The 26,252-nt window shown below is 34.5% G+C and overlaps 2 protein-coding genes across 2 annotated transcripts; both read left to right on the top strand.

The window, feature by feature from the left end:
• Positions 1–277: 277 nt before the first annotated feature.
• LOC132608126 (uncharacterized) lies at positions 278–1,147 on the top strand. Its single transcript, XM_060322201.1, has one exon. The coding sequence runs from the start codon at positions 278–280 to the stop codon at positions 1,145–1,147; it is 870 nt and encodes a 289-aa protein (XP_060178184.1).
• Positions 1,148–17,885: 16,738 nt separating this feature from the next.
• Positions 17,886–25,136, top strand: LOC132606719 (histone acetyltransferase TAP1). Its single transcript, XM_060320332.1, has 8 exons — positions 17,886–18,037; positions 18,139–18,224; positions 19,390–19,450; positions 19,962–20,148; positions 21,109–21,208; positions 21,349–21,449; positions 24,535–24,628; positions 24,762–25,136. The coding sequence occupies exons 1-8, from the start codon at positions 18,000–18,002 to the stop codon at positions 24,836–24,838; spliced, it is 744 nt and encodes a 247-aa protein (XP_060176315.1). The 5' UTR covers positions 17,886–17,999; the 3' UTR covers positions 24,839–25,136.
• Positions 25,137–26,252: the final 1,116 nt, after the last annotated feature.

Here is a 26,252-nt window from a genome sequence, read left to right as displayed (position 1 = left end):
AGGTTGTCCTATCTTCCCTGGGAGGAAAAGACTCTCATACTTTGCGTCAATTGCTAAAACTGTAATGAACAAGGCACAAGGATGGCAAGGTAATATTTTATCACCTGGGGGAAGAGCAATTATCATTAAGCATGTCCTACAGTCTCAAACTCTTCACACACTAGCTGCAATGTCACCCCCTAGAGGAATCATAAAACAGCTTGAAAAATACTTTGCTGATTTTTTCTGGGGGATGACTGACAACAAAAAGAGATACCATTGGAGTTCTTAGGCAAACATGTGTTACCCTCAAGTGGAAGGGGGCCTTGGATTCAAAAGCACTAGTGACATTTGTAATGTTTTTTCCTCCAAAAGATGGTGGAGACTGAGAGTAGAAAACAACATATGGGCTCAGTTTATGATGGCAAAATACTGTCAAAGAGGTCATGTGGTGGCAAGAAATGTACAAGGTTATCAATCTTTCATCTGGAAAGAACTTTTGAGGATTAAGGCTGAGGCTGAACCTCACATCTTATGGAGGATAAATGAAGCTAAAATGTCCTTCTGGTGGGACAATTGGACAGGTCTGGGCCCACTAGCTGTTCATTTATCTAGGAACAATCCTGGTTCTCTCATGGTGGCAGACTGTCTAATAGAAGATAGCTGGGATTTGGAGTTCATTGAAAAACTTGTTCCATCTGATATTTGCTCTATCATTCAGAAGGTGGACATAGGGAAAAGAGATAAAGTTGATCAAGCCATCTGGATCAATAATCCATCAGGAAAATTCACATGTGCCAGTGCCTTTCAGATCCTAAGAAAGAAGCAGCCTGAATCTCCTATATGGAAATGCATATGGCATAAAGGAAACCTCTTTAAAATGGCCTTTATCAGCTGGAGAATTATCAAGAAAAAGTTACCAATGTATGATAGAACCAAGAACTTCACTAATGAATCTGATCCTATGTGTATTTGCTACAATGATCCTAAAGAGGAAACTATGCTACATGTCTTCATGGAAGGGGATTTAGCTAAGCAGGTATGGCAATTTTTTGGAAACTCCCTGGGTATAAATATCCAGAACCAGACTATTCAAGCGAGGTTTTTAACATGGTGGAATCTCCCTGGGTATAAAGGCATCATGAACAAGAAAGGCTACAGCATTTAGTCAAGAGACAACTGGAGTAAAATATGCTGTAGCATGGAAGCTTATAAAGCAGTGTTATCTAGCTTCCCTGTTGTTTGGAGCAAACCACCAGTTAATATCATCAAGATAAACACTGATGGAAGCAGTATGGTACTTCGCAGCAAAGCAGGAATTGGTGGAATTGCTAGGGACTCTAGAGGGGACATTATTATGGCTTTTGCTAAGGCAGTGCATTTCTGTTCTAATAATAGTGCTGAAATCCAGGCTGCAAGTTTTGGTATAAACTGGTTGGACCATAATGATATTAACAATGGTATTATAGAGGTGAATTCAATCCTAGTGGTGAAGTGGCTAGATGGAGAATATAGCTCTCCTTGGGAATTCCTGAAGGAAATAGAAGACATGAGGAGGATTATAGACAAAAGAAGAATCAAAGTGCAGCACTGTTTCAGGGAAGCAAACACAGCAGCTGACTCTTTAGCTAAATTTGGCAGCTACATACAGTTTAATTTCATAGCTAACTTGTTTTATACGATGCAGGAAATCCCAAGACAGGCTAGGGGAGCAGTGAGGATGGATAGAGCTCAACTAGCAAATTTCAGAATCAGAACAAGGAGAAGAACATGAAGTACATACAGAAGTGAAAGAGAAGAAGCAACAATCAGTTCAACATGGAAGATATCAATCCAATACATAGGACTGCAAGTGCTGCTTTTCGAGCTGTAGCTGATGCTGGGCTCAAGTCAATTAGCACCAAGCAAGAGAGGGCTGCAACTGATGTTTCTGGAAGTGCTACCCAAATGAAATCAGCAGTCATCATTCGAGCAGATGACCTACTGGCAAGAATAATGTTTCAGGATATTACCACTCTGATCATAAGGTCTTTAAAGACACTGTGGACATATGTGGTGGTGAAGTAAAGGAATGCTATGTATTGACACCAAGGAGTCGAATTTACGGAATACTGACTCGACCAGATCGACGAACGAGGAATGGGTACTGGAAATTTTTGAAATGTATAGATGACAAGATTCTTGGCTCAGATGGGGTTGGTGGAATGAAGCAGAAGTTTTTGTTCTTTGAAGGAAACCAATGCCTGGTTCATTGTCAGATGTCCAGCTCCACTTTTGTGGAGTACCATTCCCCTTGAATAGGTTGTGGCCAAGAGGATACTGATAACCAATTGTTGAAGCTGGAAGAAGATCAGGAAGATGCAAGGGGGACAAGCAGCAGTGAAGAGGAAATGATTAAAGCAGAAATGGAAAAGATGGGAAGCAAGGTACTGGAGCTGGAGAAGAGCTGATGAGAAGGGAAATTCAGAGAGGAGAAGAAAGAAGAAAAAAGGAAGAAGAGGCTCAAGATATAGTGCTAAAGATTGATATGCACTGTGAAGGCTGTGCTAGAAAAGTTGCTAGAGCCTTGAAAGGCTTTTTGATCTTCCATGAGAAGTGTATAAATTTTGTAAAGTAAGGTACTGGCCAAAATCTCAAATTTTAGGCATTTACCCCATCTCAAATGTAACTAGGTAGAATTAGTCTTTTTTCAGTTAAGTAGGGAATTATGGCTCTATTTCTACCTCAAATCAGATGTAATGGTGTTTTGAAGATGAATAAAAAAAAAAAAAAAGTGTACCCGAAAAAAAACAAAAAAAAAAAACAAACCCCATATGATTCCACAAGTTGGTCTGAAGAGGGTAGGAGGTACGTAGACCTTACTCCTACCTTTGTGGGGTAGGAAGGTTGTTTCCGGTAGATCCTCGGCTCAGAAAAGGTACCTGACACAGTAATGTTAGAAAAAAAAAAGTAAAATATCAGGATACAAAATAAGAAGATACAAACTACTAGTGATAATAGATGGTAATAAACATCAAGGATTAATTTGACATGTTTGTACTCTATACAAGTCCCTAAAATACTATTGTGATGATAAATGAATAAAGTATAAAATAGCTAGATAAACTAAAACTAATTTTCTAGATAAGTTGAAGCAGTAAAATTAGCAGAGAGATTAGCAAGAGGGATTAATTTGGTGGTAAGAGTGGTATTTCAAGAAATTTATTTTTATTTGTGTAAAATCTTTTGATAATTAGAGGGCAGAACCATAGTGATGATCTCGAAATTTAATACATTTGTCTATCTAATTTTCATTATTTTATCACGTAATTATTTTACTCTTATTAGTTGGTACTAGCCCCCAAATAAAGAAAAGGTTATTTTGCTATATCGTGTTATGAAATATTAGCGCACATGGTTAATTTCATAACTCTTAAAGAAGTAATTCCCATTAGTCTTTTCCATGATGTAGATAATTTTTCACTACTCCTTGTCATTGCGATTGTAACCCTCTCTGTATCATTTTTTTGCGCGGATTGCCCTTCTTTTGGGGTGGTCTTTAAATTTTGCCCCTCATATTTGTGGTCTTTAAATTATGTCCCTCATATTGCTGGTCTTTAATTTTTGCCCTTCGCATTGCAACACTGAGCGTTCACGCAGAAATCATGAGGTTCTGAGTTCGAACCCCCGCTCAAGCATAAATTAAAAAAGAAAACTGCAAGGCAAGGTTTGGGTCGCGTGTATGCCGGACCCGGCATAAACTTATGAAGGAATTACCAAAGTTATGCCGGACCCGGCATACTCATGCCTTATGGGCAGACTTGGCATAAGTATGCCGGGTCCGGCATAACTTTGGTAATTCCTTCATAAGTTTATGCCGGGTCCGGCATAACTTTGAGATCTCATGTCAATTTTTTACAGATTTTTAGTGACATCAAAATGCTCTATTAAAATTCAAGTGGTTTTTGTGTCAATGTGGCCTAAAGACTTTCTTTGCTACATTTCCTGTATTGGATATATTATAACTGCTCTTGTTAATATATTATGGGGTAGTGATAGAAAAAAGTAGTTGTCGTGATTTTGTTCCATTATATCTAAGCCTAGTTTTTCATGAGTATTAACACTATGATAATTGTTGACAGCATTTGCATGACGATGAGTGGAAGAGGCCACGCACAAAGTTTTTACCATGAAGCCTTTTAGTTCTGTAATAATATTGGAAGGAGCACAATGAAATTCTTCCTAGGTACACTCATCCGGTGGGGGCATACTTTTAATGGGCAAACTTTTATGCCGGACCAGGCATAAACTTGTGAAGGAATTACCAAAGTTATGCCGGACCCGGTATACTTATGCCAAGTCTGCCCATAAGGCATAAGTATGCCGGGACCGGCATAAGTTTGGTAATTCCTTAACAAGTTTATGCCGTTGGGGGCATACTTTTAATGGGCAAACTTTTATGCCGGATCCGGCATAAACTTGTGAAGGAATTACCAAAGTTATGCCGGACCCAACATACTTATGCCAAGTCTGCCCATAAGGCATAAATATGCCGGGTCCAGCATAACTTTGGTAATTCCTTCACAAGTGTATGCCGATGGGGGCATAGCGAATTTAAACTCTGCCTTGCAATTTTTTTTTAAAATTTTGACTGTGTGGGGGTTCAAACCTGGAACCCATGAGGTTTAGCCGAAGGGCAAAACTTAAAGATTTCAAATATGAGGGGCAAAATTTAAAGACCACCTCTCTGTATCAGTGGAAATGTAAATAAAGATATGAAATGTGATATTGTACATACTTAAAAAAGTATAGAAAATCTTTTTATTTACTTTGTCTAATTCTTGTTTTGCTCTCACCTTATAACATTTTCATTATATATAAGCGGCTTGGGGGACAAACACGGCTCTCCAAGCTTGTACCAACAACTTCATGAATTGTACCCGCATTAAATTCTTGTACCATGAGCTATATAATTTGTACACTTTATCAAACTATTTTATATTTCATGTAGACATGTGTCATAGTACTTAATATTTATTCCATTCTCATGTATAGACGTATGCACTTTAAATTTAATTCTCCGACACATTTATTTCCTCCGTGCGCTTTTACTTGTTCACTTTTGACTTTTCGTGTTCTAGCTGAATATTTATTCTCTTTTCATGTATAGACATATGCAATTCAATTTTAATTATCCTACACAAATTTATTTCCTCCATGCACTTTAATTTGTTCACTTTAGACTTTTCACATTCTTTGAGAATTAATAAATCCCACGTGCATATATGCCATAGTACTGAATATTTATTCTCTTATCATATATACACGTGTGCACTTCTATTTTAATTCTCCGACACATATTTATTTCCTCCGTGCACTTTTACTTGTCCATTTTGACTTTTCACGTTATTTAAGAATTAATAATGAAGTACTCCTCCCGTCCCATATTACTTGGCCACATTACTATACTTGACTTTTCACGTTCTTTAAGAATTAATAAAAATGACGTAGACATGTGTCATAATACTTAATATTTATTCCCTTCTCATGTATAGACGTATGCATTTCAAATTTAATTATTCGACACATTTATTTTCTCCGTGCACTTTTACTTGTTCACTTTTGATTTTTCGTGTTCTAGCTGAATATTTATTCTCTTCTCATGTATAGACATATGCAGTTCAATTTTAATTCTCCTACATAAATTTATTTCCTCCGTGCACTTTAATTTGTTCATTTTTGACTTTTCACATTCTTTGAGAATTAATAAATCCCACGTGGATATATGCCATAGTACTAAATATTTATTCTCTTCTCATGTATACACGTGTGCACTTCTATTTTAATTCTCCGACACATATTTATTTCCTCCATGCACTTTTACTTGTTCACTTTTGACTTTTCACATTATTTAAGAATTAATAAATGAAGTAATCCTTTCGTCTCATATTACTTGGCCACATCACTATACTTGACTTTTCACGTTCTTTAAGAATTAATAAAAATGAAGTACTCCCTTCGTCCATATTACTTGGCCACATTACTAAAAATATATGTCTATTTTTCTATTCTATATTTATCTTCTTTTCTATTTCTATTATCCCCGTTTTCCTTCTTTGTCAATACTTTAAACTTGAAGAGAGGACGAACAATAGCAATGCAAATTTGTACCAAAAGTTATTTTAATGCTCCTACACATAACTTGTTCACTTTTGACTTTGTACGTTCTTTGAAAATTAATAAATAAAGTATATATTTCATCATAATATCCATATTTATTGGTATATAGTCTCAATAGCCTCAGAAAATGATTTGAAAATGAATAATTAATTTGAAGGGTAAAATAAGAAGAAGAATTTTTTTTCTCCTTGATATGTTAACGTCGACAAGTAAAAGTAAAGGGAGGGAGTGACATTTATCCCCGTTTTCCTTCATTGTCACTACTTTAATTATTTACTCTCCTTTGCAGTCTTTGATTATTGTTTCTTTACATTTATAAAATGTATTACTTTGTATTTTCATTTCAGAATTAAAATTTGGTGATTAATGATATAACATATATCTTTCTAATTTTGATTTCTTTGTAACAATTGATATAAAAAATTATACTATATTTTATAATTAATTTAATAAAAATATTTTAATCCAATATATACACCAAAATGGTTCTTATGTTTGGATCTGAACAGTTACTTAATTGAAATGGATATCAACCTGTCGGTATACATTTAAAATATTAAAGAATTTAAAAGAAAGAATTTAGAATCAAAATATTAATTTTCCCTCATATTCTTACTAATTTTCTTTTACATCATTGATCAACTTTCATTGTCATGATAATGATAAAAAAGTCTGACTCTTTCTATCTCAAAGACTTTTAATTACAACTAAAGTGATGGTACATAAAATGCATTTTATATATATATATATATATATATATATATATATATATATATATATATTAGAATGTTTTTAAAAGTTATTTTCAAAATACAAATCTTAAAGACTGGCTAATTAAAGTGAATAGACATGTTCGGCCTGTGCATTGCACGGGCATGTATTGCTAGTATATCCCTTAATAATGTATGTGAGCATTTTCGAGAAGACACTTCACCTAAAGTATAAGAAAGAAAAATGTTTTTTTTTTTGGGGTAGGGAAAGAGAAATGTTTATCACGAAACCCTTTTCATTTGATATTAATAAAAGATAATACATAATACATTAATAATAACCTATTTCTACCTCTTTTAGAATGTGTGTTCGATACTAATGTTTTTTTTTTAAACAATTATCGGGCACACGTTCGCGCAAGTAAAGTGTTGGGGCTGCTCCGCTCTTAACCAAAAGTTTCAAATTCGAGCGGTTCATATCTGATAACGTCCAAATACACTCCTCAAAGAGAAAGTGTACACGGTCGTATGCAATATATTTACCCAACTATGAGTCGGGGTCGATCCCACAGGGAACAATATGCTAGGCGATTAAGAAAGTAAGGAACTTTCACCAACTACGCTAAAGCCAAACGATGGATAATATTTAGGTTTTTGAGAAATATTATAACTAATGCGGAAATGTAAACTAACCTAGAAAGCGAGTAAAATGATCAATGGCCACAAGTTTGGATACAAAGGAAATTACACTCAAGTAACGATCCAATGTATTTCACGATTTTACAACTAAGAACGGGTTTGTGTCAATAGATAATGATATCTAAAATCTCATTGAAAGTCTTCCAACCAAATCAATGAATTTCACTCTAAGCTTTTCCAAGCCTTAGAGTGTGATATTAGGCACAATCAATCTAACCTCAAGTAACTATCCTCTTCCGAGCTCAAGTTATTAGATGAGTTTAATGACCCAAATTCTTGTTAATTAATCTTTCCCAACCTAGATTTCCTTTTCCAAGCTCAATCTAAGTAAATGGGTGAGTCCTAGGGTTAGCTAATCCCTTTGGAAACATTCAAGAACGAGATTAATTAAATCAACAAAGACCCACTTCAATAGCAATAAGAACCATTCAATACATAAGCACAACAAGAGTTTCAAACCAAACTTTAATCAAGAATACTTACATAAACGAGATTCAAGTTATGGAATAGAAAGCTACACACTTAGATATACAATACAAAGCAAGGAATTGAAGAAATGAATTAAAGGCTTAAGAAATACTCAACCAAATCTTCAAATCTTCAACCCCAAAGTGTGGTGTAAATACTAGTCTCCAAACTTGATGAAAAACTGCCAAAGATGAACTGAAAATTTGCCCTAGTTTTCTATTTATATGAACTGGAATGGAAGAAATCGGCGAATCCCAGGTTCTGGTCGAAAACGCTCATAATTCCTTCAGTGCGATCGCGCCACGAGACAGCGCGATCGCGTTCATGACGTCAGCGTCCCCTGTCCCTCAATCGCGATCGCGGTTTGAGTCGACGCGATCGCGTGTCATTTAAATAGCGCGTGGGCGCGGTCGCGTGAAGTCTCGGCGCGGTCGCGTGGAATTAATTTCGTGCTATGGCGCGATCGCGTGAGTACACGGCGCGATCGCGCAGAGTAATTTTCCGCGAAATTTTCCAGAACTTCCAGTTATCCCTAGTTTTGCAACTTTTTTGCTTGTTTTCCACACTTAGGCTCTAGGGACCTCATATAACCTGAAACATGACAAAAACCACGTAAAATAACACAGACTTGCTCAAAAACAAGTAAAACTTATAGTTAAAAAGCATCGATTATGGTGTAAATTCACGCCACATCAACACCCCCAACTTAAAGTATTTGCTTGTCCTCAAGCAAGCCATACAAAACCACGACTCAATCTAATACCTAGATATCATAAAATAACAATGTCTATATTGGTTTTGACTCTGAACTACCGGCATGCATTTTTTTCTTCCAAGGACCACCCCAATTTCTGTTTTAAAGCAACATAAACAACTCAAGAACACTACAACTAACCATGAAGCTTCAATAAATGACATCATATTATCGAACATATTATTGTGCACACAAACGCTACTTTAGGCGGTCACTCTATTTTGTTCAATTTTCATCCTTATGCCCTCACATAGACCAAAAAAATGTCCCAACACACATATATACGACAAGAATGGGACGAAGACGAAAGAGAAGAGAAAAACACTCACACTCACAAAGAAAATTCATATTTACACATGCAAATACCATAGGCTTGCCCTTATTTTCTATGTTCTCATCCTAGGATTGTTCGGTTGTGATCTCATTAGGACTTGTTTCGGCTTGTAATGTAGGTTTAGGGACGGGTCGGATACTTTTTGGATATTAGTGACTCACCCTCCTTGAACACTACAACATCTTGTCACCTTAGTTCGCCTCTTTTCTTTCCACCCCTTTATTTTCTTTCAGTTTTCAACCTCGATGTGGTTTTACTTCTAACCAACCTAGAATTCTTTTTGCGTTACAGTTTTCTGATTTTTTTTTTTTTTTTTTTTTTTTTTTTTTTTTTTGTATATACGCAACTACCACATCGAATCTTCACTAGTAAACTCCACCACCCCCAACTTATGTTTTGAACATGTACTTCACATTTACTTCACCTCCAACTTAGACATTTTGCCTCATCTAATTAATAGCATCAAGGAGGGAACGGGTGTGAAGATGGATTAATTTCACAAAGGGTAAGGTTTCATAATTAGCTAGCCAAGAAAAAGGTCAAAAAGGCTCAAAAAGGGAAACTAGGGGTATTTTCAGCTTTTGGAGAGGCTTATTTAGGCACAGTGACTTATTTACACAAAGAAAGCCTAAGAACATTTCACAACCAAACTCACTTTCGCATTTCAAACAAGACCAACCGGGCAAGTTCTAGATTATACATGCATAAACAGAATCAAACTAACACTTCACACACACATCAGCATAAGGACAATAATTTCCACACTTGTGACCTCCTAAGTAGTAATTCATCACACACAACACCCCAATAATCACAATGTCATATAAAGAATCAATCATGTCAGACAATAACTGTTCTAAGTATGCATTTTTCAAAATTTTTTTTTTTTCGAGGGGTCCAACAATTTGCACAAACACAATACATGCCATTAGTTATCAAGTCGTACCAAATAAAACAAAATTATTCTATTCAACCTAAGTAACATCATAAACATGCCAGTTTCAACAAAATAAACTCCCCTCGGGAAAAGAATTCTGGCAAAGAAAAACCGAGGAGGTTCCTACCCCTAACCAAAAAACTTGCAGTGTCCTCACTGCAGTACATCAACACACAAAAAAAACTTTTTTTTTTTTTTTTTTTATACCTGCTAGCACTGCGTGCTATGATCATCTCTGCTCACTCTCTGAACTGGAGCTGCTGGGCTCTGGCAGGACAAAATCGTCCTCATTTTCCTCCTCATCGTGCTGCGCTCCGCATACACTCCTCAGAATGCTCATCATTATTCCTCAATCGCGATCGCGCGAGGAACAGCCGCGATCGCGGCAATTTTGTTCATTTACTCAGCGCGATCGCGCCAGTACAAGCCGCGATCGCGCTGAATCGTTACAGATTCAGCTAAGCATTTTCACAAACAGGTTATGGGCATCAATTTTGTGCCTTCAATTCAACGATTTCAAGCTTGTGTTTTGCCCAATTTTTTTTTTTTTATATCAGCAACCAACACTCAACTCACATCACTCAACAACAAACAACAATTTATATCACAAGAATTTCAACAATTTCATCACCTTTTCAAGCTTAAATAAATGGAGGAAAAAATTTTAACTCACAATTTCTAACATGGAAAGATGATAAAAACAACCCTAGGAACAAGATAATGGAGGAATCACATACCTTGTGGTTGCAAGTTGATGAAATTTACCGGAATTTTGAAGTTGAGTTTGAGAGAAAAGTAAGATTTTTGGAGGAAAAGTGAAGGAAATGGGTTTTGAGCCGTTTTGCCTTCTTTTATCTGTTTAGTTACCTGGAATCGCGATGAATCGCGATCGCGTGGCCCTACGTCGCGATCGCGATGTGTAAGGTTCTTCTTTTTTTTTTTTTTTTTTTTTTTTACCGCGATCGCGTGACTTTGTGGCGCGATCGCCTAGAGTAAAATTCGGCAAACAACCAGCAGTTCAGAAAATAAGCAGAAACCAGCAACTACTGATTTGTGGCTATTCTGAAAACTCAACCTATTCAAAACAACTCCAAAAATTGTGAAATTTTGCAGATTAGTCACAAATCATAAACTAAACAATTTAAAAAAATCAAATTTCAAAAATGATAAAAAAAAAAAAAAAAAATTTAAAAACGATGGGTTGCCTCCCACCAAGCGCTTAAGTTAACGTCGCGGCACGACGGATACCAACTTTACCGCTTTTCTCGCCATTTGGAGCTTATGAATTGGGCACCTAACTTGGAATCAAGTTTGTGACCACGAGCAGCGGGGGGTGGTAAATTTCTGATCACGCCAAGTAAAATTTTGTTCATTCTATACTTCTTGGCCTTCAAGCGAGGAGTGTCATTTTGCCTTGTTGAATTTTCAAATTGCAGAATATAAGGCTCTTGAACTTTTTGAACTATGACATCCTCTTGTTCCCCCGGATTGGGGTCAACACCAACCATATTGTTTAGAACCATGGTTGACTCCCATTCATTTTTTTCTTTGGCATTCCCAATAAACTCATCTTCATGATTTACCCTTTTATCTTGAGCATTGGGTAGTTCATAATGATTTGCCCGCGGAGGATTTTCTTCGTCTTTCATCAAACCAAGTTGGAGACTAGTTTCCAAGTACTCTTCGAAGGCTTTTTGATTTTCATTACCCTCACCTAGCAAGCATTCCATCATGCGTTTGAACTCACCAATTTGGCCATGCTCACAATAAAAGTCATTACTAAACAAGTTTTCATGAAAAAATGCCATTTTTTTTTTTTTAAAATTTTTTTTTTTTTTATATAAAAATAAAATCAAGCAAAGAAAACAACTACACTAATATTTACGAGTTTGGACCAAAGCAAGCAAGCTTAAATCCCAAACTAACCTAAATACGCCAAATTGTTCCCCGGCAACGGCGCCATTTTTGATAACGTCCAAATACACTCCTCAAAGAGAAAGTGTACACGGTCGTATGCAATATATTTACCCAACTATGAGTCGGGGTCGATCCCACAGGGAACAATATGCTAGGCGATTAAGAAAGTAAGGAACTTTCACCAACTACGCTAAAGCCAAACGATGGATAATATTTAGGTTTTTGAGAAATATTATAACTAATGCGGAAATGTAAACTAACCTAGAAAGCGAGTAAAATGATCAATGGCCACAAGTTTGGATACAAAGGAAATTACACTCAAGTAACGATCCAATGTATTTCACGATTTTACAACTAAGAACGGGTTTGTGTCAATAGATAATGATATCTAAAATCTCATTGAAAGTCTTCCAACCAAATCAATGAATTTCACTCTAAGCTTTTCCAAGCCTTAGAGTGTGATATTAGGCACAATCAATCTAACCTCAAGTAACTATCCTCTTCCGAGCTCAAGTTATTAGATGAGTTTAATGACCCAAATTCTTGTTAATTAATCTTTCCCAACCTAGATTTCCTTTTCCAAGCTCAATCTAAGTAAATGGGTGAGTCCTAGGGTTAGCTAATCCCTTTGGAAACATTCAAGAACGAGATTAATTAAATCAACAAAGACCCACTTCAATAGCAATAAGAACCATTCAATACATAAGCACAACAAGAGTTTCAAACCAAACTTTAATCAAGAATACTTACATAAACGAGATTCAAGTTATGGAATAGAAAGCTACACACTTAGATATACAATACAAAGCAAGGAATTGAAGAAATGAATTAAAGGCTTAAGAAATACTCAACCAAATCTTCAAATCTTCAACCCCAAAGTGTGGTGTAAATACTAGTCTCCAAACTTGATGAAAAACTGCCAAAGATGAACTGAAAATTTGCCCTAGTTTTCTATTTATATGAACTGGAATGGAAGAAATCGGCGAATCCCAGGTTCTGGTCGAAAACGCTCATAATTCCTTCAGTGCGATCGCGCCACGAGACAGCGCGATCGCGTTCATGACGTCAGCGTCCCCTGTCCCTCAATCGCGATCGCGGTTTGAGTCGACGCGATCGCGTGTCATTTAAATAGCGCGTGGGCGCGGTCGCGTGAAGTCTCGGCGCGGTCGCGTGGAATTAATTTCGTGCTATGGCGCGATCGCGTGAGTACACGGCGCGATCGCGCAGAGTAATTTTCCGCGAAATTTTCCAGAACTTCCAGTTATCCCTAGTTTTGCAACTTTTTTGCTTGTTTTCCACACTTAGGCTCTAGGGACCTCATATAACCTGAAACATGACAAAAACCACGTAAAATAACACAGACTTGCTCAAAAACAAGTAAAACTTATAGTTAAAAAGCATCGATTATGGTGTAAATTCACGCCACATCAATATCCTAATGTAATCAAATTCCAATGCGGATACCGGATTGAGCGTGAAAGAAAAAGGTTAATTTTACTACTATTTAGAAGCATGGGTTTGCCCCATGCTTCGTCGTCTGCTTCGTCAACATCAACCAACCAAAAAAAAAAAGTGTGGGCCCCACCTAAACATCAACCAACAAAAAAAAGTGTGGGCCCCACCTAAACATCAACCAATATTAAAGAAAAGTGTGGGCCCCAACTAAATCAAGCAACATTAAAAAAATGAATCCCATATTAAAAAAACAAACAATGTCAAAAAAAAAAAGTGCATCTCATATTAAAAACTCAAACAATATTTATGTAATTTCCAAAGTATCTCATTAAATCAATAATGATGGATTCATTGCCACATGCGTATCAATCCATTAGTGAAAGCAAATGAAATTATTGTACAACAACATACTTAAAATACTTATATATTAAAATAAGATAGAATTAATTACTTTTTCATTTTTATCCTTACTCTAATAAATGTGAAAAGATATTAATATCAAATGGAGATCAAATAATGAATAAAGTAAATTAGTCAAATTATAATTCTAATTCACGTGTCCTTAAAAAATCATGCAAAAGACAACATGACAAGTAAAATGAACTAAACCGAAAATATTTATCAAAAATTAAAAAATAGCAATTCTTCGTTTAAATAGAAAATTAATTTCTACATATACATAGATACACTATAATCTAAAGTGTTGGGCCCGTGCGCAGCACGAGCATAGACCACCCATGCTTCGTCGTCTGTTTCCACTGAAAAAAAAAGTGTGGGCCCCACCTAAACATCAACCAATAGTTTAAAAAAAGTGTGGGCCCCAACTAAATACCAACCAATATTAAAAAAAACAAAATAAAAGAAGAAAAAAAAGTGGAACCGGCATCTCCAAACTCACGGAAAAAAAAGTGGACCTCATATTAACAAAATCAAGCAATATTAAAAAAAATGAATCCCATATTAAAAAAAAAAAAAAAATGTCAAAAAAAAAAAGTTGTCCCATATTAAAAAACCAAACAATATTTATGTAATTTCTAAAGTATCTCATTAAATCAATAATGATGGATTAAAAAAGTGGATCCCATATTAACAAAATCACGCAATATTAAAAAAATGAATCCCATATTTAAAAAACAAACAATTAATTTCTAAAGTATCTCATTAAATCAATAATGATGGATTAAAAAAGTAGACCACATATTAACAAAATCAAGCAATATTAAAAAAATGAATCCCATATTAAAAAAACAAACAATGTCAAAAAAAAAAGTGCACCTCATATTAAAAAATGAGACAATATTTATGTAATTTCCAAAGTATCTCATTAAATCAATAATGATGAATTCATTGCCACATGCGTATCAATCCATTAGTAGGAACAAATGAAATTATTGTACAGCAACATACTTAAAATACTTATATATTAAAATAAGATAGAATTAATTATTTTTTTATTTTTTCCTTATTTTAATAAATGTGAAAAGAGATTAATGTCATAAAAGAAAAAATAATATTAAATGGAGGTCAAATAATTAATAAGGTAAATTAATGAAATTCTAATTCTAATTGACGTTTCCTTAAAAACCGTGCAAAAGAAAACATGACAAGTAAAATGAGTTAAGCCAAAAATATTTACCAAAAATTAAAATATAGTAGTTCTTCATTTAAATTGAAAATCAAATTTCTACTTTGTTTCATTTTAAACATGTAAAATTAATATAATAATTTGAATTAGAATTATTCAAATCAAAATTTGATAAAAAATAATAGGTATTGTTTAGGCCCAATCTACATACATTAACAATAGAATATTTTACACTTTTAAATTAATCGAATTAAAATTCAAAGTATCAACGGTTTCCTTTTGAATAAGTCTATTAGTAAATTTTTGCCAACTTTGTATTCGTAGCAAATACTAATATAATAAAGTTTTGGATACGAAACACAAACTATAATGTTATATTAATCGTGTTTTGAACAATATATATATTACTTTAGTATTATATAGAAGAGCCAGTTTATAAGCAAGATCGTCGTCCGTTCTTTGGTCCCACTTTTTTATTTAAGAGCAAAAAAATCCTTTGTGGTCCCACCCACTTTTTTATTTAAGGGCAAAAAAATGACATTTTATACTTTATATTACCAACTCTTTTAAAAAGTAGATATAAATACTTTATTATATTTCTATTTTTCTACTATATAGAAGCATCAGTTTACCTATGTTTTGTCGTCAGTCACTCTTAAAAAAAATGCTTCTATAAAAAAAGTGCTTCTATATAGTTAAAAATAAAAAATAAAAAAAATAAAAAAAGTGGACCCCACCCTCTCCAAACTCATTAAAAAAAAGATGGGAAAAGGTGCTAATATACCCCTCAACTTTGCGATTTAGAGCAGATATGCCCCTCGTTACAAAAGTGGTGCATATATACCCCTGCCGTTACAAAAATGGTGCAATATACCCCTGCAGTTACAAAATGGTGCAAATATACCCTTTTCACTAACGGATTTTTTTTTTAAAAATCATTTAATTTATTTTTTAATTAAAAAAAAAGTCTACCTATATTTTCTTTAGTAGACATAATTTTCTAAAGCCACATGGTAATTTTTTTTTCTGCTGTGTCGGGTCTGGTAAGTTTCAAAAATTATCTCCGTGACTTTAAAAAAATAAGTCTATCAATTTTTTTAAATATCTGAGAGAAATTAGAATCTTTCTATTAATGGGAAAAAAAACATCAAAAGATTGGCCCTTTATATTGTTTCTGTTAGTAAATGTGTTTAAAGGTTTCAGGATTTGGTAGTAGAAGTCAAATTAGGAAATGATTTTTTGCATTGAATGGACTTGTAGATTGAGAGTGCATATTCAAAATTAAAATGATTTTGGTAATTTGTTGAGCTTTTCTTTTGTACATTATCATAAAAAAAAGTCTACCTATATTTTCTTTAGTAGACATAATTTTTTAAAGTCACATAGTAATTTTTTTTCTGGTGTGTCGGGTCTGGTAAGTTTCAAAAAATATCTCCGTGACTTTAAAAAAATAAGTCTACCCATTTTTTTAAACTTACCAGACCCGACCCACCAGAAAAAAAAAAATTACCATGTGGCTTTAGAAAATTATGTCTACTAAAGAAAATATAGGTAGATTTTTTTTTAATTAAAAAATAAATTAAATGATTTTTTTAAAAAATTCCGTTAGTGAAAAGGGTATATTTGCACCATTTTGTAACTGCAGGAGTATATTTGCACCATTTTTGTAACGGCAGGGGTATATATGCACCACTTTTGTAACGAGAGACATATCTGTTCTAAATCGCAAAGTTGAGGGGTATATTTGCACCTTTTCCCAAAAAGAATTGATCCCACCCTCTCCAAACTCATAAAAAAAGTGAATCCCATATTAAAAAAAAAGCAATGTCAAAAAAAAATACGTGCACCCCATATATTAAAAAATCAAACAATATTCATGTAATTCCCAAAGCATCACCATCAAGTCATTAATAGTGGATTCATTGCTACATGCGTATTAACCCATTAGTGGGAGTAAATGAAATTATTGCACAACAAAAAACATGGACCCCATATTATTGCTTTTCTTTAAAAGGTTTAGTAGGCAAATGCATACAATTTTCTTTCTTTTCTTATATTAGCCTGAGATCTAATCTAGATATTTAATTGTTGTATTTGCTATTCCGCCATGTCATTTATTTGTTATGATCACTAAAATAAATATACTTAAAATATTTATATTTTAAAATAAGATAGAATTTAATTACTTTTTCATTTTTATTCTTACTCTAATAAATGTGAAAAAAGATTAATATCAAATGGAGATCAAATAATGAATAAGGTAAATTAGTCAAATAATAATTCGAATTCACGTTTCCTTAAAAAACCATGCAAAAGACAACATGACAAGTAAAATAAACTAAACCGAGAATATTTACCAAAAATTAAAAAATAACATTTCTTAGTTTAAATAGAAAATCAATTTCTACTTTGTTTCGTTTCAAACATGTACAATTAATTTAATAATTTGAATTAGAATTATCCAAATCAAAATTTGATAAAAAATAATAAGTATTTTACACCTTTAAATTAATCGAATTAAAATTGAAAGTATCAATTAATGCTTAAATATTGCTATTGTTTTATCTCAAAGAGAGGAAAATAGTTTTCTTTTAAACAAGTCTTCTCTTTTAAAAAGTATTAATAAATTTTCGTAGCAAACACAAATATAATAAAGTTTTACATATGGAGCACAAAACCCATGCTTCGTGTATATATATATATAGATATATTATCACTATCCAAATACAACTACATATACATAGATACACTATAATCTAAAGTATTGAGCCGGTGCATAGCATGGGCATAGACCATCTAGTCTAAGGAAGAACTAGAAGCACTAGAAATTTCTTTTGTTTGGCCTTAAGATAATTAGGCCAAAAGGGATGACAAAATACAAATAAAATAAAGCAAAGCATTTATAAAAGCGTGGTAGTTTTGGAACATAAAAGCCCAAAGGAAGCAAACCGTTCATATTATTCAAGAATTATCTTTTACACAAAAATCCATTAAAAGATACTATGCAAATGCAAACTCTTCACTTAGTATCCACTCACTGGTCAGTCTTTCCCAATATCTACACACACTTTTCTATCTTTTTTGTTTTAAATATTTGTTGTTCAAATATAACTTTCATGTTTTCTTTTTGATGTGTTGCAGGTCAAATATTGTTTCTCTTAATTGTTGCTGTTGTCAAGCTTCAAATCAGTTGCCATTTCCCAAGACTAAGTTGGGTTTTGTTAAAGGTAGTTTTCTTTTTTAAGTTATTTAGTTTTATTAGTGAAAATATGATTTTCTTGGCATTTCAAAGCAGTCAACTTTGGTGTAACTTGTTAATTTTGATGTTCCATTTTGTCAATTCTTGATTTGTAAGTTTTTGTCTTTGTGTGAAAAGCTTTAATGGGTGATAGGTGGTTAGTTATGGTTTATGCAAGATTATTGTGAAGCTTCATATTTAGGAAGTTGCTAAATTGTCAAGCCTATTTTGGGTTTTGTAACTTTTGTTAAAGGTAGCTCTTTTTCTAATTTATTTAGGTTCATTTGTGAAATATATGCTTTTCGTGAACATTTCAAAGGAATCAACTTTGGTGCAACTAGTTAATTTTAATGTTCCATTTTGTCTATTCTTGATTTGTAAGTCCCCATTTTTGTAAAAGCTTTAATGGCAAAGATGTGATTAGTGATGGTATATGCAAGATTATTGTGAAACTTCATATTTAGGAAGTTGCTAAATTGTCAAGCCTATTTTGGGTTTTGTGAAAGGTAGCTCTTTTTCTTAATTTTATTTAGTTTCGTTTGTGAAATATATATGCTTTTCTTGACATTTCAAAGCAGCCAACTTTGGTGCAACTAGTTAATTTTAATGTTCCATTTTGTCAATTCTTGATTTGTAAGTCTCCATTTTTATGTGGAACGCTTTGATGGGTAATAAGTGATTAGTTATGGTATATGCAACTTCATATTTAGGAAGTTGCTAAATTGTCAAGCCTAATTTGGGTTTCGTTAACGGTAGCTTTTTTTAGTTTATTTAGTTTCATTTGTGAAAATATGATTTTCTTGGCGGTTCAAAGCAGTCAACTTTGGTGCAACTAGTTAATTTTAATGTTCACTTTTGGAAATAAAGCCTGCTTCTTTTCCACTGTTCTATCATGGTTTTCGATGTTTCTTACTGTTTCCTCTCCAACTTGGTTCCTGAGTCCGAGATTCCGAGTCAAGACTTAATTCATCTCCTTCTGATTCTTCTGTCTAGTTGACATAGTAGGAACCTCATGGTGATTGACTTGCATAAAAATGAAATACAAGGAAACACCAATAACGAGCAGACAGCAAAGCCATAATGGTTATTTTAGTTATTGGATTTCAATAATTTGTCCCCTAATACAAAAGTTACATTTACTCTCACATTTGCAGTTAAGAGACAACCACAGGCTTCTAATTTGAAGGCTGGCTTCTGGGAATCCATCAGATCCGGGTACTTGAAATTGCTTAGCAAGCTTTCCATTTGACAAAAAGTGCACTAAAGCTTATATTTTGGGATGTTTGCTACTAACTTACTAGCTCCTTAAAGTTTATTTCTCGCTTTCCCATCAACCTCGCTAGAAATCATTATTGGAAATCCTGGCCAATGATATGGTTTTATCATTTTATTGTTAAACATCCCTGATGATAGAAAGGTGGAGCAATTTCTTCGATGGATATAAGATGTATATTTAGGAGGTTCTCTTTGTAATAGTTGACAGGTTGATAGGTTCTCTTATACATGAAGTAAATGCAATGTGGTGGGATAGGTTCACTTTCATAAGTACTTTCCAACGTCAAACTATTGATGACAATGCTTATATAGCTGTCTCCAGGATGTTTCATGTGGAGTGTGTATTAGTTTTCTTAATAACATTGAATAGATTGTCTTGGAGTTATAATAGAATATGTAGCTTAGACTTATAAAACTTAAATAAATAGCCTTGTGATGCTCCACGGTGCAGGTTTGTCAAGAATAACACAACACAGGTTATAGAAACACCATCCAGTGAAGAAGAAAAAGAAGAAGAGCCTTTGCCTGAGGAATTTGTTCTTGTTGAAAAGACTCAACCTGATGGAACAGTTGAACAGATTATATTCTCTTCTGGCGGAGATGTTGATGTGTATGATCTCCAAGCTTTATGCGATAAGGTGATTACATTTGTCAAAAACCATTTGCACTGGGGTGAAAATTTGGTGCTTTCTTTTCAGGGGTTTAGACAACATACGTTTCATGTGAAAAGCAGTGATGATTTGGTGCATATAGATATGAAGTTCCAATATGCAACTTGATATAATGCAAAATATTACTATTATGAAGTTCATCGTCTTCTGCTTCTTGTGTAGTCTTCACCCCTTCCAGGGGTTGACTTGAAAATTTTCATGCTGCTAGGAACAATAGCAACCGTGATTTTGTCCTTAGTGGAATGAAAGAAATGTGTGAGTACTTGTTACTTGTCTAGCAGACTGGCCAGAGGCGAGCCTTCAGGGCCTGCAAAAGGCTGATGAGCAGTCCAACAGGTGCAGAAAGAACGTAGGTCTGAAGGTGCTGTACAGAAATGCGCCTTTCACGGCTTTTTAAACTTCACTAGGAGGCGCCTCTTAAATAATGCCCCCTTTTCGATTTTTAAAAAGTTCACTGAAGGCAGTTTTCTTTTTCCTACACGCCTTCCTTTTAAATCGACTTAGCAGACTGGTAGTTCTTAGACGTCAAATAACAGTGAAGGTGTGCGACCCCAACGTGTTTTCACCATTTATGTCTAGTAAAAACTGACAACCCATTTATTGGAATGGCCTATCACAATGCTCCATTTCGAGAAAAAAATTGGATCATCTTAAGGTGATATGGGCACTTTCGGGACTTCAATTAAGAAAGAAGTTGAGTAGCTATGTTAAGGATAACAAAATGCAAATTAAAGTTCAAAAAGAGTAATCCTTCATTGTGGATGTTTAATTTGGTTGAAGCAATTTTTGTTTAGTAGGACCCAGCACTTCTTAAATTCTGAAAAGTTGTGTGTTTTCAAGTTCCTACTAATGCATCTGCAAATAATCTCTTCTTAGATGTTTGTAAAACTAAACTTATGTTGTTATAGTATGTGATGGGTTTGACAGGTTGGTTGGCCTCGAAGGCCACTGTCTAAGCTAGCTGCAGCTCTGAAAAATAGCTATATAGTTGCAACTTTGCATTCCAGGAAATTCTCATCAGGAGAAGGTATGTAGGTGGAACAACTTTATAGTGGGATTTATAATTTTTTCTTCTGTTATTATGCCCAATTATCTTAATATCTTTGCAAATGAGTTTTAAAAGTAAGTGATAAGAACCTTAGTCTACTTGGACAAGTTACTTGGCAGAGGGGAATGGAGAAAAGAAGCTGATAGGAATGGCTCGTGCAACATCAGATCATGCTTTCAATGCAACAATTTGGGATGTTCTTGTTGATCCTTCATATCAGGTATTTGTTCTATGCGCCTTAAATACATTTATTCGTGCTGTTGAGATATTTATGTACAGGCTACTGGTCATTAACGTGTACCAGTCAGGATAGTTACTTTTTTGAAACTTTTCATAGTAGTAACACAATTTTTTATTTTCTTAATGATGTGAGTGATTAGGAGGAGAAACAATTAAGATACATATTTTCGTATGCGCATAGTTACTAATTTCTGATTTTTTCACTGGTCTAAATTGTCAACCTTAAATCTTCATATTCCTACATCTGCAGTTCAACAACTATGCTCAATCCCAATCTTCACTGACCATGTTACTCCATTTAAACTCGTGTCAGTCCAATATTTGAAGATTTAAGTTCTCTAGCAATAGAAGTTCTCTTTAATTTCTACAAGCATACAAATCTCTAACAAGACTAAATGACAACTAGTTAGTATTGCCTATGTGGACATTTTTCTTCCATTGAGCCTTATTTTGCTCAAAGTCTGTATAAATTCCAAGAGATTATACGTCTTTCGAAACAACTTCTTTCTATGTGATTTTAGACCACTTACTTTTAACACCTTCATTACCATGGTTTTACACGTACAAACCGATGCATTTGGAGGTCGATATATGACATGCCAATACCATCTCAAATGACCTCCTCTCGTTTTATCATCTATGAATGCTTCTTGCACTCACTGTTGAACGTAGTCATTTTTACTCTTGTATGGTTTCATATCCATCTTATATTCACATCTGCCATGCTAATCTTGTGAATATGTTGGACCTTAGAGGTCCAAATTTGCTCCTATATAACATGGTTGGTCTTATCATTGTTCTATACGACTTGTTTTTCACTTTGATAAGTTACCTACTATTTCATAACATTCTAGTGGCACTTGTCCATTTCAATCATGCTATTTTGGCTCTATCTGTAAGTCTTTATCTATTATAACCATTTTCTGGAACATCAAGTTTAGGTATCTCAATTGCAATTTGCATGTACTTTGGTACAACACTTAAGTCTGATCTTGTCTTACTTCTCTCTTCTTATTCTGGCTAAGCTTGAGGGGCATATATTCAGTCTTCTACTTATCTTAAAACCCTTACTCTTTAGAATGCTTCTCTATAGTTCAAGCTTTTGATTGGAACCTTCGCTAGTTGCCAATTAACACAATTTGGTTTGCAGATAACATCATGGGACCTAATCATGTATATTGTTTGTTAGCCTAAAATAGCATATGTACTTGTCCCCGCTAAAGCCGGCTCCAACTCTCTTTTTTCTCTCTTAAACACATCAACTTGACAAAATGACAAAACTAATAAGCGCCTCTAATCGTTGGCCATGCTTATGTGGAGACAATATGTTTGATATGGCCAAAATGCGTGCCAATCACGCTCATAAGGTACATAGATATAGTGATTTTGATTTAAAGAGAACTAAAAAAGAAGATTTTGATTTAAAGAGAACTAAAAAAGAATATAACAGCAAAGAAAAAGACAACAACAACGACATACCCAGTGAAATTCCACAATGTGGGGTTTGGGGAGGGTAAATTGTACGCTGACCTTACCCCTACCTTGGAGTGTAGGAAGGCTATTTCCGAAAGATCCTCGACTCAAGAGAAAGCATGGCAAAAAAGGTCAGATAAGGACAAACAATTCAAAGCGCAAAAGCCACGATAAAGCAGTCTGAAAAAAGGAGCTACCACAGATAAATAAGATAATCGAAGTACAAGAAACAACAGATCGCAGCACAAATCAGAGGACAAGAAACTAAAGAGCAAAACTGTGACTACTAGTACAAGAGGATAAGTGGAACTACCTACTAACCTTCTACCCTAGTATGAGTCCTCCATAACCTCTTATCTAAGGTTACGTCCTCAGTAAGCTGGAACTGCGCCATGTACTGTCTGATCACCACTCTCCAATACTTCTTCGGCCTACCTCTACCTCTCTTGAAACCGTTCATAGCCAAACTTTCACACCTCCGCATTTGGGCATCGGTGTCTCTCCTCTTCACATGCCTAAACCATCTCAGTCTCGCTTCCCGCGTCTTGTCCTCCACCGAGGCCACTCCCACCTTGTCCCTGATATCTTCATTCCTAATCCTATCTCGCCTAGTGTGCGCACACATCCATTGCAGCTTCTCATTTCCGCAACTTTCATCTTCTGAACGTGAGAGTTCTTGACTGGCCAACACTCCGCCCCATACAACAAAGTCGGTCAAACCACCACTTTGTAGAACTTGCCTTTAAGTTTTGGTGGCACCTTCTTATCGCACAACACTCCAGAAATGAGCCTCCATTTCATCCACCCTGCACCAAAATAAAAAATATAACAGCAAAGAAAAAGAAAAAAAAAAGAGAAGCCTGGTCCTAATTCCACTAGGTGATAGGGTCCAACTGTTGAAACTGAAGGTATTCCCTCACTATGTCTGAGTTCTTTCCCTAGTTACCTTGGTCCTTTCCACCTTTGTGCAGGCATGTTAATGTTAAATGGTGGTTTCCAGGCTGGTGGGAGGGAAGGGAACGCGAGCAGTCAAAAATTAGGAAGAAGGAAAGGAGATGCATTTGGAATTTTTTTTTTCTAAAGAAAATAATGAAGATAAAAGATGAGAAGGGAATGTGGGCCAGTCAAAAAAATACGAAGAAACAACAATTCATTTACCTGTTACCATTCTCCAAAAAAAATAATAAATAAATAAATAAATGTTGTTGGGTGGGGGGGGGGGGGGGGGGGGGGGGTGGAGAAAGAAGGAAAGGAGATGCATTTGGATTTTTTTTTTTTGGTTTTAAAAGAAAATAGTGAAGATAAAAGATGACGTGTTGCGAGGATACTGAGGTGTTATCTGGCTAAGCGCAATTGAGTTACATTTGCATTTTGAACTAAAAAGGACTTCTCTGGAAATGCTTATATATGTTGAAGAGGAAAGGACTGTAATTCTACTTGATAACCAATATCCTCTTTTGTCTGTATATTAAATGCATCTTATTTCAAATTTATGTGGAACTATTAGTAATGGTTTTCTTGATATTCATCTTATTTTTTGATGATATTGTGAACTAACATAATTCATTTGATGGTTTTGTTGATATTCAAAGGGACAAGGACTTGGAAAAGTTCTTATTGAGAAACTGATAAAGACCCTTCTCCAAAGGGACATTGGAAATATTTCACTGTTTGCAGATAGTAAAGGTACCAAGACTAGACAGGGTCTCAGACCTGTAAAGATTTCTTTGATGTTGAAACATATTGACTAGTACTTGTTGAAAAGCTTGTTATTTCACCTTAAATAGGCTTCTGAAGTTTCACTTTTCTTCTCTTGCAGTTGTGGAATTCTATAGGAATCTAGGTTTTGAACCTGATCCAGAGGGTATTAAGGGAATGTTTTGGTACCCTATGTAGTAGGCATGTATTTTTGGACCATCAGTTTTGGCCTCTTGCTCTGTACAAATTCATCCGAGTGCAAGATTGTGGCTGTTGGATTCTGAAATGACATGTTCTTTTGAAGCTTATGAGCTTTTTGGCCATATTGTGATGTACATTATAATGACATATTTGCTAATATAGCTTGAGATTCATGCTATATTCTTGTTGGAGGATTACGGTATGCACAAGGACTAGGTCTCTGGTAATTTATTAGACATTTCTTCAGATTGAAATGTATCATTAATTTTTTATAAGAATCTTGTTCTCATTATAATTGCCTTCTCAATTATCTTGTAGTCTTCATCTTCAAACTCATTATTAGCCATCTTTTAAATGACCTTGCCAATTTTGGCCTTTTTTTTTTTTTTTTTTTTACAACAATTTCTTCGTCATATAACTGTGACATTCATTATTGTTGTACAGTACAACTTGTACTCAATGAAGTCAAGAGGGGGTGTATCCTTGGGCAACCTTGGCAAATATACATCTATATGCCTTGGCTGACTACTTTCAATAATTTGCTGCTCTCCATGGTTCTAAATTAGTCTTCTTACTTTCCTTCTTTATATCTTCGACTGACATGGTGTTAAATGATGTATGATAAAAAAAAAAAAAAAAAAGGCTCTTTGTCCTCAAATGCGCGCACAAATTCATCTGAAAATAATAAGCTGTATATCAGTATATGGCTTGTCTTTCTGCTTGAGGTGGTTTGCCGTGCATGTTCCATTCTGAGAAATCTTTCTAATTTAACAGTAATTATCATGGTTTTAGATTGAAAAGTTTCTAACAAGTTCTGTTTAAGTGTCCAATCAACAGGCAATGAGCTACCGTCCCCATTTATGTAATATAATTTGACTAGACACGGAGTTTAAGAAAGAAAGGAAGGTTTTTGAAAATTGTGATTTAAAATAAGTCATAAATATTTGTGTGGTAGTAAGTCATTTCATTAAGGATAATAAGAGAAATTTTTGAGTTGGATTATTTATAAATGTAGAAAAATATCATTCTTTTTTAGATAAACTAAAAAGGAAAGTGTATCACATTAATTGGGACATAGGAAGTAATAATTTAGATATCTAGGCTCATTGTTGGGGAGAAAGAAATGATAAATGAAGATGTTACACGTAATTAAAATAAAATGGTAGAAATAAAATCATACTACCGAAGTGTTCTAGAATACAAGAATGTACAGGGAAAGAAGTTTCATTCCCAATGTTGTACCAAGTCCCCTTGCGTAGTCATTCCTAGTCATTGTTTATTGTCTACGAAAGTGGATATTATATATATATATAGCAAATTGCCATACTATATAATCCCTATGCCCAATTACTTTTTTGTCAACGTATACTGACAATGTACCGTTACCAACTGTTAGTTAATTTTCGTTTTC

The sequence above is a fragment of the Lycium barbarum genome, chromosome 8 (assembly GCF_019175385.1).
Source record: "Lycium barbarum isolate Lr01 chromosome 8, ASM1917538v2, whole genome shotgun sequence".
NCBI lineage: Eukaryota > Viridiplantae > Streptophyta > Magnoliopsida > Solanales > Solanaceae > Lycium > Lycium barbarum.
Note: the sequence above shows the minus strand (reverse complement) of the source record. Positions and strands in the feature narration are given on the sequence as shown.